This window comes from Lepidochelys kempii, chromosome 4, assembly GCF_965140285.1.
Source record: "Lepidochelys kempii isolate rLepKem1 chromosome 4, rLepKem1.hap1, whole genome shotgun sequence".
NCBI classification, from domain to species: Eukaryota; Metazoa; Chordata; order Testudines; family Cheloniidae; genus Lepidochelys; species Lepidochelys kempii.
The window spans coordinates 72,302,994-72,315,833 of record NC_136383.1 but is presented as its reverse complement, the minus strand read 5'-3'; the positions used below and the strand labels follow the sequence as shown (position 1 = coordinate 72,315,833).

At 38.6% G+C, this 12,840-nt stretch overlaps 2 protein-coding genes across 5 annotated transcripts in view; one reads left to right on the top strand and one right to left on the bottom strand.

Moving 5' to 3' along the window:
• HPGD (15-hydroxyprostaglandin dehydrogenase) overlaps positions 1-12,840 on the top strand; it is a 37,910-nt gene that overhangs the window by 5,271 nt on the left and 19,799 nt on the right. The window contains exon 3 of one of the 4 annotated variants that reach the window (XM_073341662.2): positions 43-149. The exons of 2 other annotated variants lie outside the window; for them this stretch is intronic. In XM_073341662.2, the coding sequence (XP_073197763.1) occupies positions 43-149 (107 nt within the window). Of the gene's footprint in view, positions 1-42; positions 150-12,840 lie in introns of those variants that run through there. One more of the 4 variants, XM_073341665.2, reaches the window with a different exon arrangement.
• CEP44 (centrosomal protein 44) overlaps positions 9,283-12,840 on the bottom strand; it is a 155,701-nt gene continuing 152,143 nt past the window's right edge. Inside the window, exon 12 of the transcript XR_012158636.2 lies at positions 9,283-9,387. The gene's annotated coding sequence lies outside the window, so the exon portion shown is untranslated. The remainder of the gene's footprint in view (positions 9,388-12,840) is intronic.

Sequence of the window (12,840 nt, the reverse complement as noted above, 5' to 3'; positions counted from 1 at the left end):
AACAAGACAGCTAAGGAATTTTTCCCTTGGATTTTACTGTAGGTGCTTTTAAAAAAACAATTGAACATTTTGGAAGGCTGGATGTTGTGGTTAATAATGCTGGAGTGAATAATGAAAAGGACTGGGAAAACACTATACAAATTAATTTGGTAAGCATTATCTGTTTTAAAATGTTCATACTGTATTACCTAAAGGTGAGATTTTCAAAGAGGCCTAAGGGAGTTAGGCACTCAACTCTAATTTAATTTTCCTCTTTGAAAATCCCAGCCTATAGTGCTTGATTATGCCTGAAGTAAAGTTTAGGAGGAAATTATGTGCTGTGGATTTGTGAGAGAGTGTTTTTGGTTCATTGGTTTTTGTTTACACTCAACGTGTATGTCCTCCTGGAGAACATCTAAAGAAACAAATTTACCATTTGAAAAGAGTGTTTCAAACAATTTTTATTTAAATCATGTTTAGATGCACTAATGCTCTACAGTGAAGTCTCTTTCATGGATCATCATGTTCCTTCACATTAAAAATCCTATATTGCCCGCAACCCACTCATGCACATATATATACACACTCAAGCCCCCCTACCTTCCAGTGACATGAGAGCCATTAATGGTCAGTGTATGGCGCGGCCCTACCTATATATACATGAGTCACTACAGATAATTATACTAGCACCTAAGCAAGTACTATAATTGTAACACTAATCTCAAATACTGATATATCTTAACAGTTAAGAATAAAATGAATCATTAATGCTATGATAACTCATTCATTGTCCTGTATCTGTACATTATTAATGTTAATGATGGCGAAATATTTACTGGTTATGGTCTTTAGTTCCTTTTCTTTTCTCTACTTTTTACACGTTGTACATGCAGAGAAATAGTCTTCCCTTAGACCCACATACCAGATCTTAAATCTAGTCTTTTGCTATTTGTACATAAACATTTCCCCCTGATTGTTCCACATATAGATGGAAAGCAGACTGCTGGAACTGGTAATCAGACAGACAACTCTGAAAAGAGAATAAATTCAAATGTTATTGGTAATAACCATGTTTTATAATAACAGTATTGTTAAATTATTTTTATCAGCGTATACTACATTACACTACTAGATTCTAGTGACTAACATAATGGCATGCAAGGCCTGATCCCGCAGACTATATGGTACCTGCAGCATACTGAGCTGTGAAAAGTGTGAAAAGCCATGGCTGCTGCCTCTGGTAGACAAGCCTATCCAAGGTAGCAGTTGTCTTGTAGCAGAGAGAAATAAATATTTACAAATAAACTCTGTAGAAGTAAGTTTCTCAAGGAATGGAAAGTTCATGAGCTCTCCGCCTCTCATACTTCACAACTTATTTCTCACATTCTTCACTCCAGTTGAATCTTTGCAGCTTGTAAACATGGCTTCAAATATAGATATGGGAATATAGAGAATAAAAACACTCCTGGTGGTTGAGGATCTTTGATACCTGAAAAGCCATTATTTCAGGCTGAAAGCAACCACAATAAAAGTTATGTTGGTCTACATTACCGACAGTCCACGAATGTCATTAATTGTTTATTCTTTGGCTCTCTGTATTAGATGTATGGGGAAAATGTGTTATGTGTTTAAACCCTCCGAATGCTAATCAGTCAGAAGGTAACCTGGAATAAAAAGATAGTTAGAAATAGTAGTGAGCCTCTAAAAATTCCAAGTGAACGAACATGTATGAAAATAGGAATATTGTGCATAAAAATTAGAGAATGAATCACTTATAAAAAGTGATGAATCACTTATAAACAACATAAAATAACTTCTTATTGGCCCATATTTAAAACTGGAATATACACAATAACATTAAGATACACCTACTTTAGTCTCAGTCTTCACTGGAGTCCATTTCTATGTAAATGATTAAGACACATCAACTGTTATTGAGGCTCAGCTGGCATACACATGAGAAATAAGTTGCCCACTATTAAAAGATTTGTTTAATCTAGGGCTACATATTTCATTTTCTTAAGGCATACAAATATGTTCCAAGTTCTTCACATATGAAATATTTTCACCATTCCCCATTTGTTGGAGCACATTCTTTCAGCTTAAGAGCAGCTGTCCAGCTGAACCCATGTAAATTCAGTGAATTTTTGCAAAAGAGATCTTTCAAACATGCATTCCTGGTTTCTCACATGACATGATGTCACAACTTGTTTGCTAATACATGGAATATCAGGGTTAGAAGGGACCTCAGGAGGTCATCTAGTCCAAACCCCCTACTCAAAGCAGGACCAATACCCAATTGCCCCAGATCCCTAAATGGCCCCTTCAAGGATTGAACTCACAACCAACATGACTACCATTCCAATGCCATCCCAACTTCCCATTGCCAAAGAATGTTGTACGTGGGGGTTCACTTCTCAGTCACCATTTCTGGGTGGTTCCATCTTCAAGCCACATAGCTTGGAGATCTGAACTCCAAAAAAGCTGTCAGTCAGGAAGGACTTACTTTATGCCCTGACCTTTCAAATTCTGACTGTCATTCCAATATTTAGGAAAGACCTGCTTCCATGTTAGGATTCAGTGTATCTCTATACATCACTCCCATGAATCCGAATGCCAAACATAGTAATTTGCACCTGCAAACAGGGCAGCAAGGGATTAATATAGAGTTTGCATGGGATTACAACCATGAAAGATATTTTTATGTCAGTCTTCCAATGAAGGATATATATGCAAAAAATAATTTCAATTATCATTTCGTAGGATAATGACTTTTTATACATGAAGATGTTTTAAATTTGATCAAAACACATACAGTACGAAAAAAATCACATGGGCACTCTGTTGGAATTTGACAACTAACTAATAGAGCAAGATAAGAGATCTAAAAGTACAGGGCTAGGTTATGGATTTTATAGCCAGAGGTGCACTGTAAAGGGTGAAGAGTGGCCATGCTAAAGCAGAAGTCGCAGAAGGATGGCTAGCTGGAAATATCTTCTGGGAGCCTGAAGGAGCGCATGCTGCTGGGCAGCTCTAGTGGCTAGTATAGGTGGAGAGCAAGCTCATTGCCCAACCTCACCACCTCCTTTCTTTTCTCATTTCATATAGTCAGTGTTGGCACTGGGACTGTTCAATGGATTGTATCTAACTTCTATATTGGGGAACTAGACGTTGATGGAGGAGACTCCTTGAGCCCTTTTTACTGATATGTTAATATCAAAAACAGATTCATCCACAGACATTTTGGTAGAAGTGTCAGCAGAAGTTATTTTGCATAATTTGAGTATGCTGATTCTGAAACAAATTTGCTGAAGTGATCTTTTAAATCGTTGTGTCTTTCAAAAGAGAAAACGAAAAAGTGTCCTAAATGAAGTATTTCCTCAGTTAGTCTTCTAGGCTCAGATTCACAAAGGGACTTAGACATTGCAAAACCTGCCTTTTAGGCACCTAGTCCCCACCCCCCACACCACTGGAATCTACAAAGCCTGAGTTAGGTGCCTAGGCTCCCTGTACAATGCATGGGGAGAGAAAGGTGCCTAAGAATGGGATCCACAAAAGCTAGCCTGCTAAGTGGGGAGCTGCTTAAGCTAGCCAATGGCAGATGCCAATGAGAGGGATGTGTCCTAAGCCCCGCCCCACTCAGGGAGTTAGGTGCACATGCCCGGGTTGGAGAAAGGTGTGTATTCTCTGGCCAGAATCTACAGCTGGGAACCCTCTGCTGGAGTCAGGCACCTAGGACATTTTTTGCAAAAGTGGTAATGATACACAGGCTGAACTCCACACAAAGCAGTTGTGCAGGGAGGGAGCAAGGAGGAGATGCGTGCTCCTTATAACTTTTGACCCAAAATGCAGGAGACCCTGGTTCAATTCCCTCTTTGCCTAAGGGGAAGGGATTTGAACAGGTGAGTGCCCTAACTATCAGACTAAAGTGTCATTCTCACGCTCTCTGGCTTAATGCATAAATAATTAAAAATGCAAAGTGGAACAGTTTAAACAGGAGAGATAGGGAGACTCACATCAGAAAATCCCATAGTCCAGTGGCCCTCAGCTGAGATGTGGGGAAACTCTGGTTCAGTTCTTATCCCCTAATCTGGCAAGGGGAAGAACTGAACCTGTGAGTGCCCTAATCCATGTAACTTCAGATCTAAAGGAGGCTGCCTCCTTTCCCCACTCCCTCCCATTTTGTGTGGAGTTAGGCATACTCTAAGCCTAACTACTGGATCAGGACCCACATACAATATAGGTGAGGCAACACCTATCTTCACCTGGTTTGAGGATCACACTTGGTCTTAAGCATAAGAAGTGTCTGGCCACCTAGCTGAGTCAGCAGTGCACATGCCCAGAGGCAGAAATTTAGGCCCCTAAGGGGACTTCTAGAGTGGAAATTAGGTGCCTACCAAGCAGGCGTTGTACGGATTTCAGTGGTACTTAAATCTAGGGGCCTTAATGACCTTTTTACTTTATGTAGTAAAGTATAGTCAGTATCAATTAAGACTGTGCCCTGCAGAAGCTTTCAAGCTCTTCAGGGTGGATGCCACTGAATTCCAATGTGTTCCTGACAAAAACATCAGGGAAAGTAGACTTAAGTGACATGGACTGTACTATGGCAAGTTATAGAAAGCTCATACTATAGGTGCAGAATCAATTATGTTTTTTTAAAAAGACAGAAAAAATAGATCAGCATGAAAAACAGACTGACAGCACCTCTACAGTTTAAATTACATTCTTGTTCTCCTTGATTCCTACAAGTCTATCCACACTTGTGTTTGCACCAGACTGGTCTGTCTCAGTACAGGCTCAGCTGAGATCCCACGATAGGGCCCCCAGCTTAAATCTTATTTAAGAAACTTTCTTTCTTTTCCATGGCACTGTAATCAAATACCATTTTTAACATACTGAACTATATATATTACTTCATCCACCCCTGTTTCAAGCTCTTATGAATCATGCTAGGAGATTAACCTCCAGGATATTTTGCATTGAGAACTGATGACGGTGTCTCACAAGAAGAAATGAGTGACACCAACAGATTGGTGCAGAGTCAGTATAGATAGACACAAATGGTCCAAGTTTAAAAAATAGGCTGTAATTATGCCATCACACAATTGACTGTGCCTTTATTTGTATGCTAGCAGTTAACTCAGGGTATATATGGTTGTAACTGGCCATCTAACTACTGGTCACTTTTAGGTCTGTAATCGAGTGACCAAAGAGATTGAAGTGTTCTCCGACTGTTTTTTGAATGTTATAATTCTTGACGTCTGATTTGTGTCCATTTATTCTTTTACGTAGAGACTGTCCAGTTTGGCCAATGTACATGGCAGAGGGGCATTGCTGGCACATGATGGCATATATCACATTGGTAGATGTGCAGGTGAACGAGCCTCTGATAGTGTGGCTGATGTGATTAGGCCTTATGATGGTGTCCTCTGAATAGATATGTGGACACAGTTGGCAACGGGCTTTGTTGCAAGGTTAGGTTCCTTGGTTAGTGGTTCTGTTGTGTGGTGTGTGACCCAGTATGGCCATTTTTACGTTCTTATTATGCCTAGATCTAACTAACGTATCACTCTCAAAAGCATTAGACTCATCCACAAAACCATATTTTAAAATGGAAAAGAACTATTTAAAATAAGCAGGATACACTAACTATGATTATTTGTTAAAACTGGAATCGTGTACTTTATTTTCTTTCTTCAACATCATTAACAGTTTAAGCAGCCAGCATTTTATTTAACAAAAATCATATTTTTTTAATAAAAGCACAAAACAATACTGAGCAAATAGAAACACTGGAACTGCCACCCTGCATCAAACCATTGGCTGTCATAGCAAGTACTCAAATGGTAGCCAGCATCCAGTACTTAACAGGAAGTGGAATGAAACTCTATAATACACTCAGGCAATTGTGGCATGCTGTACATAAGATGAACAGGGATGAGTAAGAGTGTTGACTTATGGTTTGATCAAGAATTTGGAGCTGGGAATCCCTGCTTATCTTTTCAATTTCGATATTCATTTGCTATAAAGAAAAGGAGTACTTGTGGCACCTTAGAGACTAACCCATTTATTTGAGCATAAGCTTTTGTGAGCTACAGCTCACTTCATCGGATGCATCCGATGAAGTGAGCTGTAGCTCACGAAAGCTTATGCTCAAATAAATGGGTTAGTCTCTAAGGTGCCAAAAGTACTCCTTTTCTTTTTGCGAATACAGACTAACACGACTGTTACTCTGAAACCATTCATTTGGTATGTGACTTTGGGCATGACACTTATCTAATTTCTTTCTGTAAGGTGTTTCTAGAGTAAGAAGCCTGATCTAGATGTAGAAAGAGTGGCAGCCAATGAAAAGATTCCCGTGGCAGTGAATTCCATAGATTAACTCTACTCAGTGCAACTGTTTCCCTTTTAATAGTTCTACAAAGACTTTGTACTTTCACTGAAAAAAAAAAACACACTTAGGGTTAAATTATTTTCCTCTGAAGTCAACAAAAATAGCTATGCTGATTTCAATTACAGTTGTATTGAGCTTCATTCATCTTGACAGAAAAAATGCTTTGTTTTGGAGTATTGAGTTAGGGAATCTAATAATGATTCAACTCTCAACATACATGATATGTGAGTAGGGAATGCCAAATTAAGCTTGCCACTGTACAGTTTTTGGATTTTTATTCACCTCTAGACACAATGTCAGCTTCCCTTTGAAGACATACACAGTCATAGCCACAAATACATTATGCATGTAAAGCTGTACATTGTCTTGGGCTAGAAAAGACCCATAAAATATCATAAAAAGTGATTACCTGGGTTAACCTCAAATTTATGAATCATTCTGGTAGGAAAATGTTTGTTCATTACGTTAAATTATGGATAGTAGACTCTTAATATTTTTATTTACCACGCATATTAAACCTTAATTTGCTTTTCTGACTTGTGAGAACAAGAATTATGAGCAGTATTATATAATGCTACTTTATAATAATTAGACAAGAGCATAAACAAATAAGATAAAGAGGCCAGGGCTGTAATAAAATGTTCAGCTGAAATATTTGTCATTAAAAATAAAAATTTAAAATTAATTTATCACCACTTTTAATTTTTAATGTTTTAGAATATATAGTTATCCTTTTCTAAACATTTCTAAACTTGATTAATTAAGAAAAAGTGTGTGTATGTTTGAGAGCAGAAGGGGTCTAAGAGGGGAAGGAAGAAACCTGATGCCTTACTCCACTAAAGTTTTGGAAACTAATTTAGTCAGATTTCTTGAATAAAATATATTTAGGAATTCTTGTTCTCATATTTCTCTGAGTGTTTTACATATATTTCACTGGCAGCATTAGAAAGCTCAAATATTGCAGTTGTGTAACAACAGTTATTAGAGGCAAAATTCAAATACATGCATAGAATTTGTTCAGGCATGCAAGGGTCTCATTATTACTGGGCAGAACTTGAGGAAGTCTAGCAGACATCATTAAATCAGTCATTTTTCGTTTTTGTTGGTCTCATTTATATAAACTAATTTATACAAACAAAGGTAAAAATTGTCTGATAATTGAGATTGGTGAAGTTTTCTCCATTTCTAAATTGAAGCCTGCCTCGTGTCACAGTCACTCAGGGCTTGATCCTACGAAGAACTTAAATAGCTTGGTCCTGCAGATAGAAGAACGGAAGAGTGCTTATCTAACTCCTGATCATCTGAGCTACAAAAAAAAAACAATCCACTTTGCTCAGCAACTTTGTGGATCTGAAGTTTAAAGAGGTGTAATTGATAGCATTGACAGGACATTTGATTCAGTCTCTAGTTCTGGGGTTTCCCTTAACCTGTTTACACCCTGGTGCAGAATGTATTTAATAATAAATACAGTCCCTTGAAGGCAACTGGGTTAATATTTTCAAGGAAAATCAAAATTTACTGGTCATTTAAATGCCTTTAACTCCTCAAGTTACAGGCTACACTGCATCGAATGACATTTATGGGGCAGGAGAGGGAGCTCCCCTCACTTTGGCATTCATATGTTTACTGTCTTATCGGTCAGGGTTTTGCTGTGTGTATTTCAATGAGGCATGTCACAGCTTTGTCCATTCATCAGTCCTGTCAGATTCTATCTACTTAAGATACTTATTTGGCCCCATTACTGTCGTAGCTAAACACCTCACACTCTAACATATTTATCCTAACAACACCCTTGTGAGCTAGGAAAGTGCTATTATTCCCCAGATGGAGAACTGAGGCACAGAGAGACTAAGTGACTTTCTCAATGCCACCATCTAGCGTGGAGCAGGGAACTGAACTCCTGTTTCCCAAGACCCAGGCTACCACCCTAACCACTGGCTCTCTCTTTGTGGGGGTATTTTAGACCCACTGCCCAGCTCTGTAGGAGCTGGAATCATGGAGGCCATTTCGAGGCTCAGCTCTGCCATTGTTGCTGGCCCTGCTGTTGCTTCTCTTCCCAAAGCCTCAGCTCTACTCAAAAATCCCAGCTTCACACCGATAGCATGAGGTACTCTATCACCTCCTCAGCTACCCACACATTCATCCTATAAACTCTATGCTCTGAGGTCTTCTGACTGGAAATGAGGATGAGATGTTCTACTGGCACACACCCCTTGCTGCTATGATCTCTCCCACTTCCTGTTAAGTCTTCCAGTTCCCCAGGAGATTCAAGCATGCAGGAAAAACAGGAGACTACGCAGGTCAGCCATTCCCTACTTACTGCTAAAGATTATGAGTTTAGAATGCCACCCATGGCCCAGCATTCAAACCAATGCATAAATAAAAACTCCAGTGGGATCACTTCAGCGATCTCTCCCCTCTCTGAAAGCTAGAATAGCGTCAAGTGTTTGGAACCTTTATTTATAAAAAATATTTTTAAGAACTACATATCATACTGGGGATTGTGTAAGGAATCTTGAATTAATACTCTCATCAATTCAATATCCTAGCCAAATGCAAGACAAAGATTATCTTACAGACTTAGTTGAGCTCCTTAGTGTACAGTCACCAGTCTGTTGTAACAGGACCCAACCACACTTTCAGGTGCTTACCTCCTGTCTAGCACCTCTCCTTGTGATGTGGGACTCCACAGCACAAACTGCCTTAGGTCCTGAAACCAGTGCTGAACCCACCCGAGCTTCCCCAGTCACTTATGTGTACTCCCACAGATTCCATTGCACTGGATTATAGTTTAACTCTTTGATAAAGTAAGGAATGGTCTTTGCACAGGGGTTTCTAAGAGACAATAAGTTTTACTTTCAAAGCATACAAGAATTTCAGATCTTTAGGGAAAAAAAGCCTATATAATCTTTCCATGCTCACCCTTTCTTATAAGCCCTTTGGCCCACTTCATCTGTCAGACAAGTAGGCCGCTTCTGCTTCCAGCAGTCCTTCAGTTTTTGGTCTATGATCAGCTAGTAAAAGTAAGAGTAAGAGAAAGAGATTGGAGAGATCCTGTCCTTAAATATGGTTTCCAATCCTTTGTCATGCAACTCCCAGACCAGCTTCAAAGCTGCAGTCAGGTGGTTAAAGTCCCACCTTCCCCTGGATACAAAGTGGGAAACCAAATCTTTTATCCAATCAATTGTTCTGACAAACACAATTGATAACTCATGTTGGTTGCTTCAAGAAGGTGCAAGGCATGCAATAAGTTGCCTTATTCTGTCCTGGACATCTCCAGCTAGTCACATCTATACATTCAAAATGCAAGTTACAATCTTCAATCTTGTTAGTCTCTAAGGTGCCATAAGTACTCCACAATGTTCAAAATGGTGATTACATCAAAGGAAAGTCACAATTTCATATCCTTGTACTTGACTGATTAAATGAACCCTTTTTTTTTTTTTTTTTTAGAATGGTGTTCTCTGAAAAAAATTAAATTGCACAGGCAAAGATTTAAGTCCTTTCTGGAATCAAACCAACAGCCTACTAGTTAATAAGAGAGAAATCACCCTTGCAATTCAGTAGCTCACTAGTACTCTCCCATACTAAGTCAGTGCTCCAGATATGATCATGCCCATGAAGAGAAAACTATTTCTATTAAAGTGATTAGAATTGCCCCCACTGAAATCAATTGCAGCAGATCAGACCATATGTATAAAAAGAAATCTGCAAGCTCTGAAAATAATCATATCTGTGACTCACATGCCATTGTGGATCATGGAAGAACACATTAGAAAAAGGCATGCAGATTTACCTCAGTAATTGTACATTAAGCATGTGATCTTACTGGTTTATGGACTCTCAGTTTATGCTAACAGTGACTAATGTTGAGGCAAATGCTGCACTGAGAGGCAAATTGTTTATAGTGTAATGAGAAACTGTTTAAACCCAGCTTCCTAGAATGTAGTATTAAAGCCCAAACCCTGACAGGATCAACCCTTCCCCCAAACACACCCCACCCTGGAGAACAGCAACATGCTGTTTTACCCCCTGCAGTGCAAATCTTACCAGCAGCATTTAGTTTCAAGCCTCATAGGTACCTCATATATTATTCATTTATTTTATGTATAGCTCATGAAGTATGATGTTAATCAAGCAACAAAGAAAATATGAAAGTCAAACAATCAAGGTTCAAATTCCACCTGTTCAGTAACTTGCTTTATGAACTTGCCCAAATCAATTGTTTTCTATTAACATAGAGTAAATTGTTTTTAACACCTATATAAAAAGTGTCAGCAGAGGTAAGGAGATAAAGGGGTCTACAAGTTTTCCCAAACACACCAGTTGCCTTTTCATCTTTGTACCAATGCAATAGTCATCTCCAATCTTACAGGAATGCAGGAAATCATTTCTCTGCAGGAAATACTAGCTTTTCTAGGTAAGAAGGTGTGGTGTTTTACTGCTACAAGAAGCTAGCGCAATAAGATGGAATCCCTGGATTATTAGAAATACCTCATATATTGAGTTAACAGTAAACATTTGTCAAATGTAATGGCTGATAATGAGGTTTGAAGTAGTCAGTGAAGATGGACACATTTTTGCACTGGTGCTTATAGATCATGCTAGGAAGTTCATAACGATGTAGAAATAGCATGTGAATTTGAATTAAAGGTGATAAGTATGTCAACATATCTAAGTGTTACATAACGTAGAATAGGCATGTTGCTAAAGCCAGGAGAAATGTGTTAGGCTTTGCTTAGATACAGCATGTCACCATATTTTCTGTTTAGAGTAATATAGCTGAAACTATAAAGCCATTGTGGGGGAAGAAGATTACAAGAGGAGGCTAAAAGTTTGTAACTTTTGTTTTTGAGCTTGTCATTTACACATAAAAGACCAGTCAGCTTGTTAACTAGGGTCATTAGTCATAATATATGGTAGGGATTTGAGTTCTCCAACAGCTACACTGAGGTGTTTTGCCTCAGTGTCCAATTATTTACTTTGCAAAATAATGGCATGCTGTCAGGGATTTTACTTTTGTCTTTATTAGCATTTGGTGCATTGGCATGCATGAACTACTCTCATCCAATTCTGTAATTGGGATTGCAGAAGTAAACTAATATTACATTAAGACAAGTTTCTACACTCATGATTATTACTTTGCTGGACAGTAGCATGGTAAATACACTTTTTATTGGCAGCTGTCAGAGTGCAACTGCTTTTATTGGTAGTATACTCAGACCTGTAACAGTGTAATGATGAGTGTCCTCATTATTTATTATAAATCAATGTGTATATTTAAGTAAGAAAACTATCATCAACAGTATGGAGATGGTGGGTTTTGTTGGCAAGCAGTGAGGTTACTTTCACAGCTGCTACCAATAGTGGGTTTTGGTAGCTAGGGGACAAGTGCTGGTGTTTCAGCTTTGTTAATTTTCACTTTACCTGCATTTAGTAACTGTTCAGTTTCTAATTTGAACAGTTTGCTGTTCTTTGTTCTTGAAATTTTTATGGAGAACATCCAAGCTGCTGAATACAATGGTAAATGGATTATTTATCACAAGTCACTTCTTCAAAGGCAACATGCTTTATGTTTTGACATGATTTCTGCTGGATGTAGTGGATTAGCAGATATACATTAAAACAATGCAGGGGGGAAACAGATTTTTAGTGACTTTTTATTTTCAAATACAAAAAAAGAAAATACAGATGAATGCACTGATTTAAGAATGATCAGTGATTAAGAGTAAGGGTCAACATTTCTTTCTCAAAGAATGTAATAAGAATTACCAAACCAGAAGGCACTTCTCTCCTCACATGTTCCTGTTAGTCCTACATCAGTGCACTGAAGGCCATATTACAGAAAAATATTTATACTTGGCTGGCTTGGAGGTAATTTCAGAGATTTCCTTTTGCCTTATTATCCAAAACTGGAAGCAAGGGTGTACAGAAACATGAAGGTTGTTCTTTGGCTGTTTGGCTTTCCATCAGCCATATTTTATAGTAGCTTGAAGTAATATCTGGGAGACTTTCCTCCAAAACACTCCAGCTGAAGTGTTTCTGGCTGATTCCAAAAGTGGGAGTTCAAAGTTGCATTTCATAAGGGATAAAGTATGAGGGGAGCATTAAACTGTAGAGTGACATACCAGCAGTAGTAGAGAGTACAACACAAAGGAGAAACAAATACTATCTCTATTTAAAGCATATGCTTTTCTGCAAGGAGCTTCTTTTTCTGGCCTGCTTATAGGGTATGTCTTCATTGCAGCGTTAACTTGAGTAATAAGCACCTGGGTGTGAGCCCCTGGGTTGGCTTATCCCAGGTGTGAGCAGCCACAATGCAAAGCCATACTCCAGTGTTTTCACTCAGCTGCATCCACTCTGGTGCTGCACTCACTTGTGTGCATCACTAGGACTTGTGAGGGCAGTATCCCATGGTTCTTTGTGTTACAGTCAGCTGAGACACTCTATGATTCTTTCCCAGTGAA